Raw genomic sequence first — 24,857 nt, 5'->3', positions numbered from 1 at the left:
CAACAGCTCGGTATCGGGAATCGGCGTTGAGTGCGTTGCGACGTGTGCGTGGGCTTTGCGTCGTGCGCGCACGCGAAGGTGTTCAACAGCGGCATCTACAGACTGCAGAGAGACGGAAACGATCTCGGCCTGCAGCAAAGAGAAGCAGTGGCGTGTCTTGCTCCGCGGAGAGGACAGACAAGGAGTGGGTTCCGGGTGCTGCGTAGGAGAGTGCAATCGCATGCGCGGGCTGTGCGAGAGTGCAGGGAAATTTGGGAGCGGCAACTCGAGACGAGGAGCACAAAGACTAGGCGCGATTTGTTGGGCGTGCGAGCCCATGCTGCGTAAATCTTGAGTCGACCTCGGAATCGTCGTCTCCGCTCCACTCGAAAAGGATTCACAAGTCAAAAAAACCCAAGAAAATAACAAACATCACGCAAAGGCGGCAGTCAACCCCCCCCCCCTCCCCGCCCTGCCGAAAAACGGAGCGGTCAAGCGCACCACAAACGAACCATACAAGTCTCACACTCTCACGTGAACGTAGACGGATATATTCATACCTGCAGATCAAGGTGTATGTGGGCGGCATCCAGGCACATCCAAAAGTGCCGACATCCCAATCATATATATATATATATATATATATATATATATATATATATATATATATATATATATATATATATATATATATATATATATATAACTATATTTATATATGTAGAGCTCGAGTGATACGTGCAGAGTGTCTGTGTGAATCCACGCCATTCCCTCGATTCTGCTAGGCAACCGGCTATTTTCTCAGAGGCTCTCCGCATCGGCATACGCGTGTTCAAACATATAGATACATGTACTTGTATATATATATATATATATACGCACATATGTTTGTAAATATTTGAGATGTAAATACACGTGCAGGCAAATGACTAAATGCTCATTACTAAGGCGCGGCAGTTTCTGTGGCAACAGGCCGGAGACGCCTCGCACTAGCGTTGAAGCTGCGCGGCTTGCCGCCCCTGCTGCCCGCGGTTTTTTCTGCATCCGTTGACCGCACAAGGCAGCTTCGGTGGGCTCACTCAGGCGGGAACCGCAGAGCCCCCGACCCGCCTGCGTCTTTCTCCGAATCACGCCTCGCGGCGCCCGCTCCATGATCATGTCCAAAGGCGCAGAGAGGCACATGCAGACACCTTTACATAGATGAATCGGGGAGCACGCGAGTCTCTCTGCATGCTGCGGAGTGTGCGTCCTTCGCTCGTGTGCACCGGCGTAGCGCAGAACTCAGGAAAGCTTGAATTCCTCCTTCGTCCCCCTGCAGCCACGAACGAAGGCCGCGCGTGGAGACCGGCACGACGCGGGACGGCGAGTCACTCAAGTCGCTGCGAAGCGCACCCCGAAACACAGTCGCGCAAAAATGAAGCAGAAAAAACTTATGCTGCCTTGCATCGGCACACACAGAAATACATAAATATATATATATATATATATATGCATGGCGGGGGTGGACATTCGCAGGTACCGCGTGGGTGCGTAGAAACAGGCTGAGGCACGTGTTAAAGGAAGAAAAAACAAGCTCGACGTGGAAAAAGTTCCAAGAATCGACGATGAACTGTCCTGTGTCTATGTGGCACGTGGGCGAAGACGGGCCTACCCTCGAAGGCGTGTCATCCACAAAGATGTGCACTCAAATCTAAACGTCTACGTGTATGCAGAGAGCAATGTCAATGAAGATAGGCGCATGTCTAGCCACTTCAGAGGTTGCCTGCGTTTCGAGTCGCATCTTCCAGACGCCACCGTTGTGCACATAATAGGCACGCAGACCCCTGCGTCTACACACGTAGATGCAAGATGGTGTATCCGTTTGGAGACTCTCGGTTATCTCATGCGATGCGAATTCACGCAGATCAGCCGGAGAGAACAGCGAGAGAACTAGACAGACCTAGAGTCGCTCACGCCCCATCTGCTCTAGGTAAAGTGTGCAGCAGGTCTTCCACTCACTTGGAAGAACGAGAGCCCGCTGCACGCGCACTCCTGTTCGTCAGAACGCTGTCGGCGACGTAGAGCTCCAGATAGACACGCGGATGCACCAGCGATGCAGAGCAAGAGAATTCCCTTATCCCTGAGGGACCGCCATCCGCGCGGGGCTCGCTGAGGAACTCGACTTGCGAGGGCGTGTCGCCGCTCTCGTGGGCGGCTGAGCTCCGCGCGGCTGCAGAGGACGCGGGGGGGGAGGCGCCGCAAGCCGAAGCCGAAGCGAGCCGAAGGAGAGGCAGGTGAAAGAAGTCGATCGGAGAGAGAAAGAAGAAGTAGATCTGCGTGCCAGAATGCACGGAAAGGACAGAAACAAAAACCAACGCCCTCCACAGATCGCGCAGGCAAAACGTCTCCGCCGGTGACTGAAACGGCCTCGGAGTGTTTTCCCCTCTGAATGCCTTTTTGGATTTCTGACACCGAAAACAGAGACCACAACACGTTCACATGCACCAGGTCTGCATGATCTGTCTGCACTCGCTGAAATCTTCGCTTCCTACAGCCTCGTGCCAGCCAGACCACAGGGACTCCCTCGCTTCCCTTCTCTTTCTTCAGAGGGTTGCAGAACTTGAAAAAGCGAGACCGCGTTCTTGCTTCGCGCTGGAAGCCAAGCGCGCAGCTTCAACGTACCCTGAGGCGTTCACCGCGTGCTTTCGTAGGTCTTTTGAGCAAGATGTGCCTCGTTTCCTCGCTTGTTTGGTTGACGCGCATGTCTACGCGAAGCATTGGCCTTCCGCCTGCATATACTCTCCGCCAGCTGCAGACCTCGACGAATGCGGAGTACGCGTCTCCGGCAGGCGCCAGTTCCACCGTGAAAGGAATCGGCGCTGCCACAGCCAGCCTGTGCGCACACCCTCCGCGTGCTTCAGGCTCCCCTGCTTGGTCAGATGCATTTCTGCGATACGAGCAAGGTCTCTTTTCTCTGGATTCCGAGCCCGTGTTCGGCGCGAGAGGCGAAGGCGCTATGCCAACTTTGCCTTCGCTCAGTTTCGAAGAAGCATTCTGTCGCACGGACAGACGCTCGAAGGCATCGAAAAGAACGTCTGCGGCTGCAACCGACTCCGCCACGCTTCGCTCGCGAGTCCAGCGGATCTCCCACGAGGTTCGGCCTGCGAGAGAACCAAAGCGGCGCGGCGCGCAACCAGACTAGGCACATAAAGGCTCGGAGTGTGACAACAGACGTTAGCTAAACTGTTGCGTGTGTGCCTTCGAAACGACGGAGTTGATACACAGACGTGTGCGTAAGACGCAAATTTCAAGCTGGCAAAGTGCCCATATACATGCACAGACATGTGTGTACGTATGTATGTATGCTTTTTTGTGAAGTTCGTTCTCCTTCTGAGACGTTCGCACCTGAGTCTCTCAGAGAGACGCGTGTGGACGAGCCGCGAGCCTCTGCGCGCCTGCAGGCGTCCGGCGTTCCGTCGCCTCCTTCCGTGCGGAAGGATAGAGAAAAGCCTGTCGGCTCGTCTCGTGTCTTTCCCGTTTGGATCGCGGAAGGCAGCGCCCATCTTCGCGCGTCCTTCTTCCGCTGCCTCTCGTCTCTCTCGCGCGCATTTCTCTCGGCCGCTGCGTCCCTTTCGCAGGCTGCGGGCGCGTCTTTCCCCTCTCCAGCCGTCGCTGCTCTTTCTGACTCTGCATGAAGAGACTGCCGTGTCAAAGGGCCCCCGAGCCGCTCTAGATGCGGAGCCGCAGCGCCGCCGAGCGCTGGCGCACTCTGTTTTCTTGGCAGAGGACGTGATTCAGCAGTTCTGTCGCCGCCGACCGACGCAGGAAGAAGGCCTGGAAACGGCGACGCGCATGCGGCTCCGCCCACCAGCGCCGGCGCGAAAAAAGCAGGCGACAGAACGTCCACGCGCGGAGTCGAGAGAAGGAGAGGAAGCGAGCGCGGGGGGGCGAGCACGCTGGACGCGGGGCTGGGAAAAGCCAAAGCAGTTCCTTCCTCTCTCGACAGCTTCTGGAGCACCTAAAGAAAAACCACGGCGCAGAATCCATAAAAAATCGTCACAAACAAATTGTGGATTCTTGTGCAACATGCAGGAAACGCGTGTAGACACACATATGTGAATATTTGTGAAAATTCGTATACGCCAGTGCGCGCATGTCCCGTTGCATATCCGCTACCGTGGGATAGTGAAGACAGTCGGCAGCAATCCGGCGCCTGCGCGCGCGCTGCTTCGTCTGCATCATCTGAAAGAGCCAGTGCGAATAACGAGTGGAAATACCGTGTAGCTACAGTTTGGTTTATGTGCGCACATTTCCACGCGCGTCTCCGAATCTATCACACCCACCTCTCCGCGAATTTTTAGTAGATCTCGACGGGCGAGAGATGCACGTTCACATATGGAAACGCCTCTTGCAGCTGAGCACACGCCCTGTAGCGCAGCTACGCACATACTCTGTATATATGTATACATACACCCGTAGACATACACACGCATGCATATAAATGCATATATACAGATATATTCATGTATACATATAAGTGTGTAACGTACGCGCAGGTGCCTCGTCAGGGACGGGCGGAAGAAAGCCCAGAGGTCCGGCTGGAGGAACTGCAGGCCGTTGAGGACGAGCGAGAGCAAGGCGGCAAGCGGCGCTGAGGACAAAAACCGAGAAAGAGGACCCCGGTAAACGCCTCAAAACACGAAAAGACGAAGTGAGGAATAGGCCCGCTGGCAGGAGGGCAGTGTGCGCGCGTGAGAAAACCAGACGGCCCTGCTGGCTCCGGTTTACCTGCTCGCTCTTCGTCTTCGCCGCTCAGTTTGGTCGTCTGCAGCGCACAGAGGAGGCGACATAGAGCTTCTCGCTCTGTGTCGGCGTCGTCTTCTCCCTTGGCTTCAGCGCCCGCCGCTCCTCGTCGCTCTTCCTCCAGGGCGTTTTCGACCTCCGCGTTCGCGGCTTCCGCTGTCTTGGGCCGGACGCCCAGCCGTCCAGACGCTTCTGTTTGTTGCAGTGCGGCGTCTTTTTCTCCTTCGCGTCGAAGGCGCGCGGCCTTTCCGGATCTGTCCTCTGCGCCCAGGGGGTCGCCTACGTTTCCTCCCGCATGCAGCTCGCGGCTTCGTTCCCTTTCCGCCTCAGGAAGGAGACACTGCGGCCTTGCGAGGAGGCGGCGCAGCGAGAGCGCCAAAACGCCGGTGAGAAGCTCCAGGAGCGCTGGGAAGCCGAGGCGCTGCAAAAGCGAAACAGAGGATGACCAGGCTCGAGAGGCTAAACGGAGAAAAAACCGCTGCGAAGCGGCGACAAGGCGGGCAGCGTTGCAAAAGAGAATCCAGCAGGACCCCGGGCACATAACAAAGGCCAACTAACCAGCCAGAAGGGTTAACGAGTGACCGCGAAGAGAGCACAAGAGAGCAGAAGACGGGAAAAAAGTATGGTCGCGGCGCAGAGACTGCGGCTCATCCACGCAGCTGAGACACCCAGACGCAGGCGGCAAGGGTAGGGAAAACGAGGAGAGAGAAAAGATGAAAAACGGTGATCAGAGAGAGACCTTACGTCTTTCGAGAGACCTGCGTAGCTGCCACCTTGTCTCTGCGCTGGAGGGGCGTCGTTCGCGTGTGCGTTTTCTCTCGACAGCTCGGCGTCTAGGTCTCGCCCTTGCCGCGCTCCCCGCTTCCTTCCGCGTCTGCCTAGTGCCGTCGCAGCTTTTTCCTTCTCCTTTCCTTTGTCTTCCGCCTTCGCGGTCTCGCTCAGCTCCGCGCCTGCAGGCGGCTGCGCCAGCGCCGCCACCAGCGCAGGAAGCGCCGACGCGTACGCCTCAAAGAGAACTGCACGCGCAACAGAGAAGCGAAACACCCACTACCCCTAAATCCTAGGCGACGAGAGGGCGCAGAGCCGAAGGAAGAAGAAACAGGCCGCCACTGCTCCCTCCCACTTGCGCTCCCCTGCCCCTGCGCTTACCTTGCCGCTCGCGAGAAGCCAAGGCGTGCGCGATGTGCGCTGAGACCGAAGGCTCCGAAAGCGGAGAGGCGGACGACGACGGTACAGAGGAAGACGGAGACGAAGGGCAGGATGGAGGAGACGAGAGAGAAGAAAAGATAGACGAAGAGGGCGCCTCGAGGACGACGAAGGGCGAGTGACAGCCCGTGCGCGCGAGGGTCAGCACTGAACGCAGAGAATGCGCGCCAGAAAACGTCAAGAAAAGTGAAAACTAAAGACACGAAGTAGTTCTTCAGTCCTTGGCGGGAAACACAGTCGAGCGCAATTGCAAGCATGCGCTCGAGTCCCTCGGCTTGACAGTGTTATACGGGAGATGCAGATATTCGCATGCTTGAGGCTATCTTCCACTTCTTTGAGTGCATCCGCGCGGTGACCAGGCAGCCTCAGATATCTCCAAGACAGGATCGTCCTTTTAGGGCGCGCGGAAGACCGTTAGGTCATCTTCCAGCTCCTCCGCTCTACTTTTTTCGAGTTCTCGGCGCCCAACACCCGCTGTGTAGAGGCGCGTCGCACTCGCCTCCTCTCGGCGAGGCGTCTGTGGTTTTCGCTCTCGCAGAGTATTTTTTCTAACTGCCCCCTTCCCTCTCAGGGTAGCCGCGAGATAGAAGACCTGTACCTTGCTTAACAGCCTCGTGGAGGCTGGCTGGCGCGGAGGCCGTCGTCGGCGCCGCTTCACTTCCCTCGCGCTCGGATCGCGCCCGGGGCGTCCTCAGAAGCGCCTCAGTGCCTCGCCGGAGCTGCCGCAGGGCGGCGTTTCCTTGCCCAGTATCTTCCTCTCCACGCGACCGCGAAGGCGCCGCGCGCGGTTCGTCGAGCGCAGGGCGCGAGCGATGCTCCGCGGAAGCCGAAGAAGGAGAGGCAAGCCGACAAGCCAGCGAGGGCAGCGCAGCAGCCGCAGACGCCACTGGAGTCGAGAGAGCTGGAGAACTGGAAGACGAAGAAGAGGATGAAGGTGAGGACGCACGACTGAGCAGAATCGGAAGCAGCCGCAAGCGCGCGAGGGGCGCAGAGGCCAGGCAGACGCGCGAGTCAGAGGGAGACGAGAGAGGCGACGGGGCGGTAGAGCTTGCGAGATACACGCGAAGAAGACTCGCTGCGGCCTCCGCAACGGCCCCTGAACAGGAGAGAGAAGGTTCGCTCGCATTTGCAGAAGGGGAAGACGAAAAAGACGAAGAAGAGGAGGAAGCGGAGGAAGAGGAGGAAGGGAGACGCCCCACATGCAACGAACGAGCTCGCCCGGAGTCTTCGGTGGTGTCGCTGCGAGAGCTGGGAGCGTTCTGAGCAGCGAGGCGAGAAAGAAGATGGAGCGAAATCCCCCAGACGCGCTCGAGGTTCGCTGAATCGAATGCGAAGAAGGCAAGCGCCCTCGGCTCGCGGAGGAACGTGGAAAGCGACTGGAAGAAGAGAAACACGAGAGGCGGGGAGAGGACAAACTGAATCGAAGCCTGAGCACAAGACGAAACGCCAAACGCGAAAACACCAAACAGCTCATCAGGAACCTTCTTGGAGAGAGCTGAAACTCAGTCCGAGCGTGCCGCAGCCAAAATTGTATGACAAACCGAACACACGCGAACATTCAATTGGCTCGTGTGCCTGCACATGCGTCGAATTGTACGTATAGAAGTTTAAATATAAATTAGAATATATATCAGTGGGCGTGGATACAGGAAAGCGGCTAAGAGCTGTGCTGCCTGTGTCTAGAAAAGATCTCCACGAGGTCCGTTTCTTCGCACACGAATTCTTGGCGCAGGACTAACTCCTACTTGCGGCATGATGTCAAAGTACCAGAAGCCACGTGATCTATATACTCTACCTTGTCGGCGCGATTCGCCTGCGTGGCGAAAACCAGACGAGTTTGTCTGTCGTGGAAAGCGGCTTCAGACGGCAGCAGCTCCGTCAGTGTCTGCAGCAGATCTCCCAGCTCTCGAGGGACGTGGCGCCAGGCACCTAGGCGCGGCGCCGCTGAAATCGAAAAAACAGATGAAAAAACTGCAGACAAAAGGGACTGTCTCATTCGAAATGTGGACGCCGATGGAAAGGAAAAAGGGCCGATCGTTCATCGCGCCGCGGATCCAACGTGAAGTCGCCCTCTGCCGCGGTTTAAGCTCTTTCTGATGGAATGCCGTGTAGGTACTCCCGCGTGCTTTTCCTATGGCGCTCACTGGAGAGACAGAGAGTCGAGTCCTGCGCGCCATCCAGGCCGAATTCAAACTCTGTTTTCTCGCGGCGTGTCTCTCGAGAGAGCGACGGCAGAGTGAAAAGGAGGCAAAACTGTGAACGAGGAAAAAACTCAAACTCACCGAACTCCGAAGACAAGGACAGAGAAGAGCCATCCGCTGGGCGAGCAGACGCATCCCGAGGCCCGAAAAGCGCCGACGAAACCGCGGCTGAAGGAAAAGAAGAAGAAGGTGCACGGCCGAAAGGGGGACCGGAGGCCAGCGCCAGCGAAGCGAGCTGGGAGATGATTTTCGCAGCTCGAGATTGGAGGAAAACCGCGACAGCTTCTCGCGCTACTGCAAACTCTGCCAGCGCCTCCCTGTCCTTCGCTGCGGCGTCGAGAAAGAGAGCCGACGAATAAGCGGAAAGCCGAGGAGAAGAAGGAGAAGAAGAAGAAAGAAAAGAAGCGGTGGACGCGTCCCGCGAGTCTGGGCTCGCGGGCGCGCGGCGACCCGAAGAGGCGACCGCAGGTGAAGGGGACGAATCAAAAAACGCAGACGCTTCTGCAGAGACAACCGGATGCGCGGGGAGCCTCTCCGCAGCGGCAGGGAAACTGCCCTCCTGAGGCGCGAGAGTCAAATCTCTCGGCAGCCTCGCCAGCGAGTGGAGGCTGCGCGCGACCTGAAAACAGACATCCGCGAAAAAGTTTTAGAAAACGCGCGTCGAAAGGTTGCAGAAAGCAGAGGCGGAAAGAGGCGCGAAGGAGCCAGAACGAAGCCGGGAAGGCGCGAGAAAGGGATAAGCCCGGATAGAGCTCATGCGGCAGAGAGAAGGAGGTTCGCAAACCCCAACGCTCGTGCAGGCGAGGCGAAACGCTGACGCAGAAACAGGCAACGATTTCTGCATTTATGGAGACCCCGAGGCGACCAGGAGCAGAGACAGAACCGGTAAAAACCCCAAGAGCCGCGGATAGTGCTCCACGAAGCCACTCCACGACGCGGCGGGAAAGCGCAGCAAAACAGATTGAGCGTTGCGAAGACTCGCCTACGTGCGACAGGGCCAGGAGCAAGACCGGACGCTTCTCGAAGCATTCAGAACGCTATTTCGAGGCTTCAACGTCCTCGCGTTCGCTGCAGAGAGAGCCGCCGCCTAGAGCTAGCGGACGCTCTTCTCAGTGCCTCACCGAAGCCAAGCTCTCGATTTCTTCCCCGCGTCGCTGCAGGCCCTTCCAGAGTTGCGCGAGAAAGGCCGCGTGGAAAACCTGAAAAAAACATCGAAGCGCGCTCCCGTAAAACAGAGCCAACAGCAGCCCTCCGCGATCGGTCAGACGCGGGAGGCAAGAAATTGGCGTCGCTGGAAGGCTCCGGCGTTCTCTCAGGATGAGGCAAAGGAAGCGCTGCCAGTCAACTTCACGTTTTTCGTTCTCACACACAGGCCCCGGGCGTCGAGCTCGAGTGGGTTCAGAAAGGAAGCTTGTCACTCGCCGTCGCAAGCCACGCTACTAGGCGAGCGAGGGACGCCTCGTTTCCCGTTCGCCCTCATCTCTGCGTCAAGCTGAAAACAGATGGATCTTTCTCACGCGACGGCGTCTCTCTCTCTCGTTTGGTTTAGGCGCGCGAAAGCTGCAGCGCGCGACGCGTGGACGGGCGCTGAGTGCTTTTATGTTCCCTTGCAAAGACGCATGCACGCGTGTGTGTCAGGGTTTAGGGTTTAGCTGTTGGTGCTCACTCCGAACGTGCCATGGAACCGCAGCGCCTCGGTCAGACAGTCCAGCGGAATCTTGTGAGGCGTCCGCGAGGCTTCAACGAACTGCGCGACGGCGTCGACGACGGCGGGCGAGACGCCGCCGCGAGGGGGGGGCTGGAAAAACGACGAAAAAGGAAAAAATTAGAAAAAAAGTGCCGACGCACAGGGCGCGTGCCGGAAGAGGGGACAGCAAGCAGCAGGGTCGCAGCGCTGCGAGGAGGCGCCTGTGGAGAAGGGAAGGAAGGCGCTTCGAAGTTTGAATAGAACGAAAGAATCCCGATATACAGGAGAGAGAACGAGTGAGAGGCATCAAAGGCAGGGGCAGGCACCGCGGAATGCGCAAGGAGTTGAAACGATCTGTTTTATATTATATATATTTGGACGCTAACTTCCCTGGAACGCGACGACACACGAAAGGCGCCGCCGCGACCACAGTCCGCAAGGAAAAGAAGACACAAAAGTCCGTACAGCGCGAGAAGAGACGCCGAACAAGGGGAGAAGCTCTCTTCGCGCTCACCGAGCGAACAAGCGCAACCAGGACGAGTCGCAGGTGGGATCCAGAGAGCTTGTGGAGGCGGCCGCGGTCAAAGAGGAACCTACGAGAAAAGGAAAAAGAGGAATCGAAGCCAATGCAGCGCGAGTCTAGACGCCAATCGCAGGCTCTTTTGAAGCTTGTCACGGGCGTGGCAGCCACACAGGATACGAACAAAAGGTTGCGGAGCCTCGTGACTACATGTCGCATGCCTGCATGATCATATATGCTTGTAGAGGGAGACAGATGGACAAACGCCTGATCAAGCCGCTGACTGGCGGCTAGAGAGACGCGAACAGATGGAGAGATAGGGAAGAAGTCATGCAGATCAGTCCAGGAGTGGACTGACCACGAAGGGAGCACTACGAGTCCTGCCTCTGAAACGAAGGACACAAAAACGAGCGTCCAGGAGAGGCATAAGAGATGAGACAGGTACAAAGAGGCAGATACATTGGCAGCCGAGTATGCATTCATCGACATGTACGCATATTTATACATAGATATAGACATATATACATAGATATATATACATACATGTATATACATATGTATGCGCGGCAGGTCATGCTGCATGTGTCGGTGTTCCTCTATCCACTTGATCAAAGCTCTTGACGTGTTTTTACCTGGCGAGGAGGCCGTTGGGGGTCTTGGAGGCTCCTGGCGGTCTACCGAGGGAGAGTGCATGCATGCCCATGGCTAGCTGCTGCGCGTTCAGCTGCGGTGCGAGCGTCTTCATGGCTCTCGATAAAACCGCGAACGCGGCGCTTCTGCGAAAAGAAAAGAGACGCGGAGGCTGAAGTGGAGTCCTCGCAGGGACGAGAGGAAGCCACACACCACGTACGCCCCCCAAGCTCTCAGGCAACGCATGGCACGGCACTTAAGGCGCAGCGAGACGCCGACGACGGCGACGCAAAAGTAGCAGATGCACTTCGCAAATCTCTGGGTGAGAGAGGGAACGATTCGCTGCGGCAGCCGGGTACGAGAAGCCAGGCAAAAAACCCAGATGAGAAAAGACAGGTTCCACGTTAGGGACTGAAGCCGCTCATCACCTCTCATCCACAGGCGTACAGAGAGAGGGGGAAACGGCGCATCCAAACGCGCACGAGCACGGTCTCAAAGCGTCTGAAGCCACGTGACCAATACAGGATAAAGGGACAGTAGACCGAATCTGCGGTAGATAAGTAAATCTTGGGCGACTGTATCATGGCGGCTGAATGCCAGTCGCATGCGAGGTTTAGGTTTTCCACGAAAGCTATTTCACATACGAGGCTCGATAGTACTCCCGCAGGCTAACAAACAGCCCCGAAGCGAGCGGCTTCAGGCCTCCGCAGATCGTGAGGCGCTCGCTGCCTGGAGGGCGGCACGCCTCTCGCGATGAAGACGGGGAGCCAAACGGAACGCAGACCTCCCCTCGCGGGCGAAAAGGACGCAGTGTGCCTCTGGGACGCGGAGTACATATTTTGAGATTTTGCTTGAGGAAGTGTGAGGGTTTGAGGTTTGAGGTTTTTCTTCAGGTGCGGTATCTTTGATTACCTTCGGCCTTCCTCGCTCTGCGCGAGAGCCGAGAGAAGCAGCACCACGCTGTGGCCTGAAGCGTCTCGCAGTTCGCGGATATCCTTTCGCGCCCCTTCTACGCGCCGTCTGGCTCGCTCTTGCCCTCGCCACGAGGCGCCTTCCTCTTCGTCGCTCAGCGCATCTTCGAAAGCGCGTCTTCGTCCTTCTCCTCTCCGCAGTCCGCACCTCTCACGCGATTCGCCGCGCGCTTCTGCGCCTTTGTCTTCTTCGTCGCCTTTTCGGAGTCGCGCTCGGCCTGCAGCCTTTCCCTCTCTCTCGCCACTCCATCGGGTGTCGAGCGCCTCGAGAAGCGAGGGTGGCACGGGACAGCGCGCCTTCGCGAAGGAAGCGAAAATGACGGCAGTGTACCGCAGATCGTCTTTACGCCTGCTCGGTCTTCCGCGTTTGCCGCCCTCGTCACGTTCTCTGCAGTCTCTTATCTGATTTTGAAGCGAGATCTGCGAGGCGGCCTTCTCGCCAATACAGTGAAAGAGAGTCGGCGTGAAGGCGAGGAGGGAGCTCAAGGGGTCAGCGAAGGCGTTTCCATCGAAAGCGGAAGCCACTTCCTTCTTTTCTGCGAGGTCCTTCTTCTCGGATTGCTGCGCCGCTGCGCCTCTCTCGAACACGCTCAGCCGCAGCGCCGCCGGCGTTTCGGCTCGTTTTTGCAGCTGCGCTTCTTCTTCTCCCTCGTGGCTGTCTGCCGCAACGTCTTCTTCAGATCTCCGACGCACGCTGCCCTCGAGACTCCCTCTCCCGTTTTCTGTCTGCTCTCCTGCGCCAGTCTTCTCTGCGGGACAAATCGTTTCCTCGGCGTGCGGAGAGGCCTTCTGCCGCAGCTCGAGGGTCGGCGCCGCCCGCGGGATCTCGCTCTCCGCCCCTCGCGTCTTTCCTGCGTCACCTGTCACTTGGCTTTTCAGAGCAAGCTCCGCATCGGCATTCGGGGAGAGAGGCGGCAGTACTGCGAAACATGCGAGGCGCGTCGAGCCGCGGATCGCCTCCGCCTGCCAGACTGCGTGCGCATGCAGCACCGCGGCGGAGACGCAGAGCGGAAGCTCTTTTCGCCGCAAGAGACTCCTGCGGCCAAGCGCCACCAGCAGCCGATGCGCCTCAGCCGTTAGCAGCCTCACGTCTTCTTTTTCGCTGCGTCGCTCCGAGAGGCGCGAGGCAGCAGCCGCGCCTGTCCTCCCCGCGCCCAAAGACGCGTCGCCGCTGAGTCCGTCCCTCACTCGGGGCTCCGTAGCCGCCTGGCGAGCCGTCCTCTTCCTGCGCTCGCCATTTTTGGGTGCCTGGAGCTGTGCACTCTCTTCTCGCTCGCTTTCTCGCGGCGCGGCCGCCTGCTCGGCGCTCCATCTGGCACCGCGGAGCTTCGCGAGGAGATGCGCCGCATGGAGGATGTCGTCGAGCGACGCGAAGAAGGTGCGTTCGCGAAGATGCGCAAGAACCAGACGGAAAAAACGAGGATCTCTGCTCGCGGCAGGGAACTGCAGGAAGGCGAGAAGCACCTCGATCCACGGCCGCGCAGGCCATTTCTCGCTCTCTTCACTCCCTAAAGTAGCTGCGACCTCCTCGCCTGACTGCGCCAGGGCGGCGGTAGGAGTGCCTGCAGACTGAAAGGGCAAAACGCATGCATCGCCACCCCCCTCTCTTCCTTCGACTCCCGCCGCGACTTCGGCGGCGCCGCACATCGTCTGCGAAACGCTCCCGCCTTCGTCTCCTCTCGCGCCGCGGCCTTCGTGGCGAGGCTCCCCGCCTCCCTCCCGCGCCACCTGAGCCGGGCTCCTGGCGTGGCTGCGCGCCTGCGCGGACTCGAGATGCCTCAGGGTGCAGGCTGCAAGCGATTTCCAGAAGCTCCTCTGACTGAGAAACAGCCCCGCTCTGTTTTTCCGCGCATGCAGCGCCAGCTCGGCGAGCTCCGGCAGCGAGAGAGACGCGAGCGGCGCGAGGCGGAGAAGAAGCTCGCCACCGCGGCCTTTGCAGAGAAACTGCCGCAGGTCAGCGTCTTCTTCCTGCGTGAGCGCCCGCAGCTGCCGCCGCGAGTTCTCTTTGGCGCTCGCCGCCTCGCCCGAGACGCGGACGCCGCCCTCGGCGGTCTGCTGCAGCCAGACAGAAGCGACCGAAGAAGAGGCAGATGAAAAAGGAGGAATATAGGAACCGGAGGTATAGTAAGAAGGAGGAACGAAGGAAGAAGGGGAAGAAGAAGAGACAGAGGACGACGCAGAGACAGAGGAGAAAGATGACGAAGGCGTGCGCGAGGAACGAGGCGAAGAACTGCCCTCGAAGGTCTCCTTGAGATGCGAAAGAAGAAGCGTCTCCAGACGACGGCTGCATACGTTGGTTAGCGGCCGCGAGCTCGGTTCAGAAAGCGAAGAGGAGGCGCCGGAAATTGCAGCTTCATGTCTCGTCGCGTCCGCCACCGTGTCGATGATTTCTCGAACTCTCTCTACCGTCCACAGCGCGTGTCGGGCTTCTTCCACCTCTCTCTCCTCCTTTTCCTTCCTCGTCGGAAAGCCGCTGTCTTCCGCTCGGCCGCATCTGTCAACGTTGCCCTCGCCCGTCACGCTCTCGCGTGACCGAGTTCCGCCCTTGCGTTCGTCCCTCTGCATGCGTTCTCCGCTCTCGACAGCTGCAAGTTCTCCTGTCTCTCGCCTCCTCCGTCCCCCGCGCCAGCGCATGCCCCTGCCGTGGGGATGCGCGCCGCTGCCTCGAGGCTGCCTTCACTGTTCGCGATACTCGCCTCCTCGGCGAGCGTCTCTCGGCAGCCCGTTCCGGCCGGTCTTTCCTCAGTGCAGCCTCTAGCATGCGACGAGACGCCCAGGCCTCCTTCCCCGTTTCTGTCTGTTCCTGCAAACGGCTCTTGGCGCCACGCAGAAGACAGCCGCAGGAGCTGCAGAGCGCCTCCACGCGGGCGACGCAGAAGCGCGTGCGCTGCGGCCGCCGCAGCCTCGAGATCCGCCGGCGCGGGGGGAAGGTAGAGAGGAGAAAAAGAGGCAAACGGCAAAGACGCGCCAGGAGGCGCAGACGGTTGAAGCGATGGAGCGGAGGCGACGAGAAGATCGCCGCCTTCGGTCATCGTCTTCATGTGCGAATGAGGTGAATCTCTAGTGAACAGCAGCGCGACGGTCTGCGAGGCAGGCGAAAAAGCAACGGCGCGAAGTTGCTCTTCTCTGTCTCCGCTCCATCTTCTGGATTGCGCCTTTCGAGGCCGTCCCTTCGCAAACTCGAAAACGTCGCCGTTCCTGTCAGTGCTTGTCTTCTCGCCACAAGAAGCATCTCTGCAAAGAGTAGAAGCCCAACGGCGACGGCCTTCATCGCTTAACTCTTGTTTTCCCCAGACTGCGGCGCAGCGACGCGGAATCGAAGCAAACAACAAGCAGCCTCGACGGTCAGTGGAGGACGCAAGCAGCGCGGAAGCGCCGCGAGAATCAAGGGGGAAGCCGCAGAAAACTGAACAGGGACAAGAAGAGAAGGAAGAGGACGGAGAGGAGGAAGAAGAAGGGAGGCGACTCGACGGACGCGCGCAGAGGGCAGGAGCTGAGAACGAGGAAAACGGGTCTTTAAGCAGAGACAAATCGAGAAAAGGAGGCGGCTGACCTTCGAGCGGAGAAAAGGGACAGAGACGCAAATGTGTATCGGTGACGACGAAAAAATGAGGTCGACGCGAGACGCGCATGTTGTGTCCGCTTTGCCGCGCGCCTCTCTTCGAGCGCAGACTTTGCGTCACACTGCTCGCTAGAAGGGGGGCGGGAGCAGAGCTGCCGCGCTTATCGTCTTTTCCGTTTCCTTCTTGTTCTTCTCCTCGGTGAGAGGGAGCGAACAGACGGCGGGAGAGGCATCTCTGCGACGGAAACGGGTAGGCAAGAGTCCAAAGATGCGCAGAAAAAGAGGAAGCGAGGGCGGGAGTCTGCGCGCGCACGATCTCTTCGCCTCCCGCCTTGGTACAGCGCGAGAGAGGAGCGAAGATGAAGACGCTCATGCGGCCTTCTTCGGTCTCTCCTCTCTGTAGATCACGGTGTACGGCGGACAGCGGCGAGAGGCAAACTGACGCACTGAAGTAAAAAAAGCCCGAGGCCTCTCAGAAAAAAAGAAAAAAAAGACGCGACAAAAGAGAGACAGAAAGAGACGAGACCGAGTGACGAGGCATCCGCAAGCTCCAACGGAGACGCATGGATCTAGAATGTCAGTGAGAACGAATCAGGAGCGAAAAGAGAGAAGAAGGTACCGAAACCCGACAGAGAAAGACGAAAACGACCTACCGAGGAGAAGTCAAAAATACCTGAGAATAAAGGTAGAGACTATACAACGGGGAGGAAGGCAGGCGGATGTGCTAAAGAGGACGAAGCGAAAAAACGAGAACTCAAAACGAAAAAAAGCAGCAGAACAGGCAGACTAGTTCAAGCTGAAGAACCCGACGAACTCGCAACTGATAGCAAGATTTAGCGTAAAGTTGGATAACGAGGACACCTCGACGGAGACGGGTCGCCGCCGGCGCGGCTGAGCCCAAAAAAATACAAAAAAAGACAAAATGCTCCGCAAAAAAGAAACCTTGCACAGGGGACACTCTCTCGTGCCTCAAACGTGTTGGAGCTTTTTAAAAAGTAGAAAAATTTTCTGGCGGGGATGTCGCTGCCGCGTACGCCTCCAGACGAGCACGAAATCGTGAAAGTAGCGCGTAAGTAGTCCGAAATTTTCCTTATGTAGGACAAAGCAGTCCCCTAAACCTTAAACCTAATCTTTAAAGGAGAATTTTTGCACATTTTTCGCCCGACGCTCGGAAGGCGAAGCAGATTCAGAAAAAGGTTTGACACGCGGACGCTGGTTGCATTTTCGTCTGGCGATTTTTCTCTGAAATTCGGCTTTGCTTGCTCTGCGTGTCGCTGAGAATCCCTTCAAAATCCCTCTTCCCGCCATTACAATTCAACCTTGTCTCCGCTGCGATGCATTGAGAGAGAATGTGTGTCCTCTAGATTTCGTTTCTTTGCATATTTTTGATTCCTTCGCATCCTCCGCAGCTGCCTTTCAGCTGCTCACTTGTCGTCTTGTCTCGTGGGAGGCGTAGAGACAGCGTCTCGTTGCGTTAGGGCGAGAGGGACTTTCTCCTCTCATTTCTTGCTGAAACGGTTCTTTTCCCGCTTGTTTCTTCCCTCCGAAAGGTGATATAGATCACTAGACGAAGCTGCGCCTTACGCGGCAGCTTCCGCTTTTCGTGTCTTCGCGCAGGTGCCATGCCCCAGAGAAAAGAAGTCTTTGAGCTAGAGCGAAGAGAAAACTGGAGCTTCCGCCTCTTCGCCTTCGTGTTGAGGTTTCTTAGGTCGGGAGAGCGACAAATTCAAAGCGAAAAGGCTCCGGTGTCGCCCTTCCTGTCCTCTTTCTGTCCTCAAAGACTGCATCTTTCGCGGCCGTCTTTCCTCCTCGCACCTTTGCCGCGGAAGACACGCGGGAGGGAGGCGAGCATTGCACACGCAGCGCCTGGAGAGCGCGCCAATTTTCGTCTTTGTCTTTTTCTTTGTATCGTTTCTCGCGCGCTCGTCTTCCGCTTTTTTTTCCTTCTCTCGGCAAGTCTTTCAGCGGAGAGAAATCGAGCCTCCGACAGAGAAGACGACTCTGCCAACACCGGCAGTGTGCATGCGGCGAGAGGAACAGGGGCGGACCAGCACCTTGTGTGCGCTTCACACGCCTCTTTCTCTGCTCATCTCTCTTGTTCTCTTCTTTTCTCTCCCCTCTTCCAGTCTGCCCACTTTCAGCGTCTCCTGTTTTCTTTCTTCTCGCCTCCGCGCCCGCGCCGCGAGCGCGTCCTTCTCAGTCTCCCGTGTTTGCCGCGCCCGATGCCTGGAGCTGATTATTGCCTCGATTGAACTCGAAGAAGACGCCGCTGCTCACGCTCGCAAGGCACATACACATATATGCATATATATATAGGAATCTGCTTTCAAATCGCCGCAAGCTGCATATGACTGCGAAATGGAAGTAACTCTTTAACAGCCGTGTGCTGCGGTGAACAGTCAATTTGAATAACTTGGGGAGGGGAGGCGATCTGGCTCATTCTGCCTCGCAAGCAACTCTCTCAGCACGCCTTACGAGGCAGAGAGGGCGAATGGATATTCAGCGAAGTCGCGCAGGTCTTTGCGCGGTGTCGTGAAGAGGGAGTTGGCGGAGTCGACCTCGCAGCGAGACGCGAAGGCGGCGATTTTCCTCTACTTTGAACGCGAGAAGAGTGTGCGTCATCGCGGCAAATTCATTGGACACGTCGCGTGCATTCAGATGAAGCGATTTTTGCTTTTTCTCCCCATTTTCCTGTTTTCTCCATCCCGTATTCTTGCGTCCACTGTCGCCGGCATTCCGCCTCTCCTTCTCCTCTCCTCTCACGGTTTTCTCCTCGCCCACGGGTGCACTGTCGCGAGTTTCCGTCCCACGAGGTCGCCTACTGTGACGGCGACAAGTCCGCTTTTTTCTCTCTGCTTCTCCACTCGAAACGAGAGTGCGCCGTCTCGCTCGCGCCTCCTGTTCTCCGCGCCGAGCTCCGCGGCCTGCGTCGCTTCGGCTCCCCTCCCGGTTTCTCGCCCTTGCCTGGAGCGGCTCCAGCTCTCAACTGCTGATGAAGAAGAAAAACACGAGGAAGCGGCGTGCGTGGAGAAAACGTCTGCGGCGGTCATGCCTCGACTCGTTTCGCGGACGCCAGCGGCGGCGATGCTCGGCGGGGCGAAAACGCTTCTGAGAAGGCAGAGACAGAAAAACAAATCTGTGCCGTCGTTTGCGGAGCCGCCGTGGCTCGCTGCCGCTAGCAAAGGGCAAAGTGCAGAGGACTCTCTTCTTCTCGCGGCGAGCGCTCACGAACCTCGGCGTGTTCTCCCTCCCAAGGCCCGAGTGTCTCTTTTGCGGTGCCTCAGCTGCCCGCCAGACGCCGAGACCGAGGAGGCGCGGAGGAGGTCTGCTGTCGTCGATTCAGCCTCTCGGAGCAGGCGAATAAGTGAGGAGGCAGACGCGCGCGCGAGTCCGTCTTTTCTTTCGCCGCCAGGGGGTCCGCTTTGCGACGCTCCACGCTCGCCTGGCGTGCCTGAGTCGCCCTTCGCTCTCTCGTCTTCCCGTCTCTCCTGTGTGCCGTCTTCTTGCGCCGCTGCGGGTTTCCTCTCTTCTTCGAGGCCGGTTTTTTTTGCGCTTTGCGGCCGAAGGCATTCTTCCTCTTCTGACCGCGCTCGCGCGGAGGGATGCGTTTCGCGCGCTGTGGAGTCGCCGCTCTCTCCCGCGTCCCGTTCGTCCTTGCTGTCCACCTCCTCGCGCGGCTTCTCTTCTCCTCTCTCTTCTTTTTCCGCTGCGGCTGCCTCCGCGCTGCCGCTGCGGTCAAAACCGCGTCGCGTGCGCGAGAAAAAAGAGCCGCTTTCAGGGCTGGCGGCGCTCCCGCCGTGGCCTGATGCAGCCGCAGCCGCAAGCGCGGAGACGCCGCTCCCCCCCTCCACGTTCCTCTCCGCCGAGTGTCTCTCGTCGCCCTTCTCTGCGCCGCTGCGGCCGCCGCCGTCGTCTGCTTCGCGCGCCGCAAGCGCCGCGAGCGAAGCAGACGCCGCGGCGGAGGGAGACGCCCACGCCCGCGCGAAGAAGCGCGAGCGGAAGGCGAAGGCGCGGAAGGGCGCCGAGAGCGAAGCGAAGTCTGCGCGGGTCACCGAATCCACAGGGGAGTCGTCTCCTGCGCGGAGGGCGTGCAGCGACGAGGCGCTGAAGGCGGAGGCGGCGCAGGGGAAGACAAAACCCAAGGGCGGCGGCGCATGTCTTCGTCAGCGCGCCGCGCAGGACAAGGAGAAGAAGAAGAACCGACACGGGGGGTCGCGCGCGCGAGAAGAAGGCGAGAAAAAGAAAATCCTCGCCGTCATCGACGGCACCTGCGTGGCTTTCCGGTCGCACTTTGGCATGCCCGAAGTCCTCGACGGAGGCGGCGTGCCCATCCAAGCCATCATCGGGTTCTTCCGCTCGCTAGCCGCGGTAAGAGACGACACGCGACACGTCAAGCTGAAACAAAGTTCAAAGAAAATCAGACCCCGCCTCGACTTTGTCATTTGCGTAATCTGCATCTATGCATATAGGGCTTAGGGCATATATATATGCATATATGTTGGAGCAGTCAAGAGAGAGAGACCACCTGCGGCGTCTTCTTCGGAGCGCGCGGTATGAGGCAGACGCGTGTTTCGAGGAGAGGAAATCAAGAAAAAGGTGATGATATCATCCACGCGGCTGCTATCCCGTTATTGCATTTTATAGGTGTGTTATTACGGGCATGTGCAGCCTGTCGTGGCGTCCGTGGCTGTAGAATTGCTTTCGGGTTTGTCTGTCGAGCTCTCCCGCACAAAAAGAAGAAAGAGAAAGGGCGACGAAACCGGAAACGATGTCTCCTTTATTTTTCACATTTTATGGATATATATATTTATTTATGTATTCATATCGAGTTCGCTGGGTGCTTGCCGCGCGTGCATAGCCTGTGGCGGCTGCTAGTGGGACAGAAACAAGATCGGCGAGACGTTCTGTCGTGTTTCTTTCGGAATCTTCTCTCTCCGCTCTCCGTCTCTCGAAAGTTCTTCGCCATTTCGGCGCACGTGGTCTTCTGCTTCGTCACACGTTCCTTCATCGTCTGTTTTTCCCCCCATTCCGCGTCTTTTCCTCAGATTCGGCGCGCGCTGCTAAATCCGTCGCACTTGGTTGTGGTGTTTGACGGACCCGAGAGCCGCGAGTCTCGGAAAGCGATTTTCGACGGCTACAAAGGTCACCGCTCAGAAACGCCTCCCAGCCTCACGAATCAGTTCGGCGTCATCCTCCGCCTCTGCCAGCAAATGGGTGAGCCGTTTTCCCTGTTTTTTCCCGCATTTGGCGGGTTTCTTGGCGCCAGCGGAAGCGTCGTTTCTTCTCGAGCAGAGCGCAGTAGTGTGCAGAGAGAGCCAGCTTTGTCGGGAAGCAGAAGAAGAAGCCTGCCGGAGACGTGGCGAGCGAAAACGAGACTCCAAGTTGCACAAGCGACTTTGAATCCCGGCGAGCAGGCGCGCGCTCGCGAGACAGAAACGTCGTTGCAAATGCACTTTTTTTCCGTGTCTTTGTGAACGGCGTCGGTGCAGGCGAGTGCCTACACATGCAATGGCTTTTCCGCGTCGAAGTTGTTCTTCTTTTCCTCTTTCTCGGCGCCGCGTCGCGGCTGAGCGGAGCCCAGCGCGAGCGCATGCATCAGTATACGTATATGTACATATATTTATTTTTTATATATGTTTGTATGGATTGTATCCATGCATATAAGCGTATAGCAGGGAGACAAGCGGAGCGGTTTAGGCGACGAGTAGAGCGAGAGAGAGATGCATGCGAGCAAGCGTGTCTTTCACGACTTCGCTTTCCTCTCCCTTTCTTCGCGAGGCTGCTTTTCAGAGATTGGCATTTTATCGGAACCCGGCGTGGAGGCCGACGACGTGATCGCGACGTTGGTTAGCCGCGCGTGTAAAACTTCGCGCGCTGCAGCCGCGCAGAGCCTCGCGGGCGCGGGTCGAGGCGGTGCAGAGGAGCCCGACTTGATTTTCGATGAAATTGTCGTCGCGACTGCAGACAAAGATCTCCTTCAGGTGTGTGCACGCGCCTTCCCGCCCACAGGCCCAATCTGTTCACGTCTCTCTTTGTCTGCCTGAGCGGCGTCCAGTCTGCAGCTGATCCGCATGCGAACTGCGTGCGAGTCTGTCTGGTGTGTCTCTCTTCTTTCCTCTTCGTCCTTTTGCAGGTGCTGCAGCACAACTACATGGAGCCGGTCGCGAATCCGTTCGCGTCTCCCTCCGCCGTGACGCCTCCGCCCTCGTCGGCCTCTGCGGCGGCGCCGTCTGTCGAACCGAGGGCACCGGAGGGCGGCGAGGGCAGCGAAGAGGTCGCAGGCTGTGCCTCGGGAGCTTCGTGCACGTCCCCGCTGGAGGGCGAAGCGAAGGAGCGAAAGCCCTTCCCGAAGATCCGCATCATGCAGCTCCACAAGAAAATGCAGCTCGTCGATCACCACTGGGTACAAATGGAATACGGTGAGCGGAGGAGGCTGTCAAAATGTGTCTCCTCAGACTTCGTTTTCTGCCTGTCCGACTCCGCGAAGGCGCTCATTCCAGCTCGCAAGCTGCAGATGTGTGCGCGGGTTTCCCGCCTGCGTCGCCTTTCGCTCGGAGTGTCTTTCTTTCTTCCAGTGGTCGCGGCGCAGCGACGCTCCCGTGTGGGAGGCCTTCTCGACTTGCAATTCCTTGTGTCAGCAATGTTTTTTCTCTTTTTCGCTCTGTTCTTCCATTGCTTCCTTCTCCGCGCTGGCGCAGAGACGCGGAGAACGCGTTCTCCGCAGCGCCTCGAACTCTTTTTCTCCGCTGAATTTGCGGCTGCCTCTCAGCAGCCAGCTGCGGCGCTGCACACGCGCGACCGCGCCTGTTTCAATTTCCTCTTTCTCTATTTCTTCTGGCAGGCGTTTCCGCGCACCAGATTCGAGACTACTTGGCTCTCACCGGCGACACCGTGGACGGCGTGACCGGCTGTCAAGGCGTTGGCCCCGTTACCGCCCAGAAGATCATCGCGACGGCAGGCGGCAACGTAAACGTGAGAAGAAAAGTGGAAACAGCGAAACGAAAGGCTGCTGCTTCCGCGGAAGAGCTTCCTGTTTTCGTCTCGGCTCCTAGACATTACTGAATATGTATATATACGTGTTCGTGCATGCATGTGCACGTACGTGCGCGTGCGTTTGCGTCTGTGTATCTTTTGAGAGCGTCCTGCGCAGACTGGCGACGGTAAACCTCAGAAGCAGAGACGCTCGTGTAACTATCCATGTATATACTCAAAAATGCGAAAAATTCGGTTTTCTCGCGAGTTCTTGTATCTGCACTCTTCAGGCTCTGCTGCAGGACGAGGCGGCGCTGCGTCGGTTTTTGAAGCCGAGTCAAGTGAAGCACTTGAGCAACTTCACGGCGCTCTTCGAGCGGAATCAGCACTTGATTTCTCTCAACTACGAAGTGGAGTCGCTCTCAGGTCTCTCGCTCTCGCGCTTCGAAGTGAAGAAACGGAAAGCGGGCTCTTCCGGGCGGCTGACTTCGTCTTCCTGCTTCCAGGGCCCGAAGAAACACCCCTACGCCTATCTGCTGCGGAAGCACGAAAGAACGCAGGACGGCGACGGCGCAAAGTCGCAAACATTCGGCGGACAGTCCTTCTCTGCAGTGGGAGTGCCCTTCTTCAGAAACCGATTCAAAAAGGAGACGCGCGACCGCAGAGAGCCGTGAAGCAGAGAAACACGCCGAGATGAAAGCTGAGAGAAGGCGTGAAAGAAGGAAGTGTGTGCGTTCGCGAGGAAGAAACGGGGCGAGGGGGAGAGGGCGCAAAGCGATGAAAGCGAGCCTCTCGTGTGGCGCTTTGGAATTCAGGCTTGGGAGTTGAGAGGAGTGTATTCAGAGAGCAAAGAGGACTGTTTTTTCAATTTATTCCGTTTTTGTCGCTTTTTGGCACATCTTGTCCACGGTTTCACAGTGCCTGTCGCGCGGAGTCCCGTCGCCTTTGTGCTGCGCGAAGAAACGTCTTTTTTCCGCTTTTCTCGCTCGTTTCCCTTTGAAGTGTCAATTGTTTTCTCGCATTCTGAAACGTTTTCCGCGCTCGAAGCAACGGGCGACAGTCTCTGCAGGGCCAGACCCCCACACAGCACGAGCCGCCAACAAGACACGAAAAAATCGAAGAGAGACGCCGCGTGACGGAGAAAGAAACGGGATTCCGAGAACGGACACAACACACCGCGGAGCCGCAACCCGAGCGCAGCCGCATATAAGGCGAATGACACGGTTTCGCTTGAAAAGAAAAAACAGCCAACACAAGGTTTTCCTCCTGCGGCGCTGACGCTAGGGAAACCAACTCCGCTCCAAAGGCTGACACGTGAAATCCCAACAAACACGCAAGCCAGCATACACATATATTTACATAGTATATATATATATTTATATATACACATATATTTATATACTATGTATATGTATATATATGGATTTCCGCATGTTTGAATTGGCGCGGCGTCATACGTGCTGAAATACACATCGATTCCGAGCACGCTCTCTGTCTTCTCGCGAGGACGTTGAGACTGACGTCGAAAACGAGAAGCAAGCACACCTTCACAGACAGAGACATAACCCTTTATCTTTACAGTCGCATGCATCGGACGCCTGCATGCATGTGATACATTCTCCGCATGCATGCATGGGAGAAAATACACGTTAAAGCACCTGTCTCTTGAGCCCCTATGCGTAAGTCGAAAAGGAGACGACCGGCGAAGCACGAAAAAGCTTTTTCTTGACACAAGTCGGTTGCAGACTGCGTTTTTTTCCACGTGGATAGGACTTAAACGAGCTTCGCTCTCCTCGCCAAAGGACGCACTCGATTCCGACACGGGCACGAAGCCCAAAGGCGATTCTAACAGACGCATCCTCCGCCTTGAAAAGGGAGCATGCAAGCGCGAGTAGAGTGAGCGCACATCTCGGAAACAGCGGAAACCTGAGCGCCGGCAGACGCGCGCACGACGTCGAATTCAGGGAACACCGCTTGCGCGGAAACGGTCCCGAAGCTCGCGCGGAGAAACGAAAGTCGCTAGCGGTCAAGCTCTTTTGATTTCCATGAACAGAGCTAGATAGAAGATTACCTCAGCTCCCCTGGTATCTAGGAAGTTAACTTTGAAACGCTTCAGCATGAATTTTAAAGGTGATCCAGCTGACAAGAAGAGAGAGCCGCGGACATCGCGACAGAAACATCGAGAAAGATCAAACAGCGGCAGATCTAGAGGTAGAGATTTATTCGGGAGAGAGAAAGAAGGCGAGACAGCAGAGAGAAGAGTCAGATAGCTGGGGAGCTCGCGAAACGAGATGACGAGAACGAAGAAGACGGCGAACAGTCTTGAAAAAACGCGAAAAGCTCAGCG

At 57.4% G+C, this 24,857-nt stretch overlaps 3 protein-coding genes across 3 annotated transcripts; 2 read left to right on the top strand and 1 right to left on the bottom strand.

Moving 5' to 3' along the window:
- Positions 1–1,171: 1,171 nt before the first annotated feature.
- On the bottom strand, positions 1,172–14,610 carry BESB_076290 (uncharacterized protein; the record flags this gene model as incomplete). The annotated part of the gene is made up of 16 exons (XM_029365990.1): positions 1,172–1,358; positions 1,978–2,291; positions 2,641–3,119; positions 3,364–3,976; positions 4,509–4,609; positions 4,747–5,182; positions 5,506–5,777; positions 5,911–6,114; positions 6,566–7,394; positions 7,763–7,911; positions 8,250–8,787; positions 9,290–9,367; positions 9,835–9,966; positions 10,370–10,448; positions 11,008–11,151; positions 11,918–14,610. 16 exons carry the CDS (start codon positions 14,608–14,610, stop codon positions 1,172–1,174), a joined length of 7,248 nt encoding a protein of 2,415 aa, XP_029217421.1.
- Positions 14,611–14,735: 125 nt separating this feature from the next.
- On the top strand, positions 14,736–15,032 carry BESB_076280 (uncharacterized protein; the record flags this gene model as incomplete). The annotated part of the gene is made up of 1 exon (XM_029365989.1): positions 14,736–15,032. The coding sequence occupies one exon, from the start codon at positions 14,736–14,738 to the stop codon at positions 15,030–15,032; it is 297 nt and encodes a 98-aa protein (XP_029217420.1).
- A 3,164-nt stretch (positions 15,033–18,196) lies between these two features.
- Positions 18,197–23,184, top strand: BESB_076270 (5'-3' exonuclease, N-terminal resolvase family domain-containing protein; the record flags this gene model as incomplete). The annotated part of the gene is made up of 6 exons (XM_029365988.1): positions 18,197–19,906; positions 20,584–20,752; positions 21,329–21,519; positions 21,672–21,957; positions 22,380–22,510; positions 22,801–23,184. 6 exons carry the CDS (start codon positions 18,197–18,199, stop codon positions 23,182–23,184), a joined length of 2,871 nt encoding a protein of 956 aa, XP_029217419.1.
- Positions 23,185–24,857: the final 1,673 nt, after the last annotated feature.

Source organism: Besnoitia besnoiti, chromosome VII (genome assembly GCF_002563875.1).
Source record: "Besnoitia besnoiti strain Bb-Ger1 chromosome VII, whole genome shotgun sequence".
Taxonomy (NCBI): Eukaryota; Apicomplexa; class Conoidasida; order Eucoccidiorida; family Sarcocystidae; genus Besnoitia; species Besnoitia besnoiti.
The sequence above is the reverse complement of the archived record's forward strand: the minus strand, read 5'-3'. Positions and strand labels throughout refer to the sequence as shown.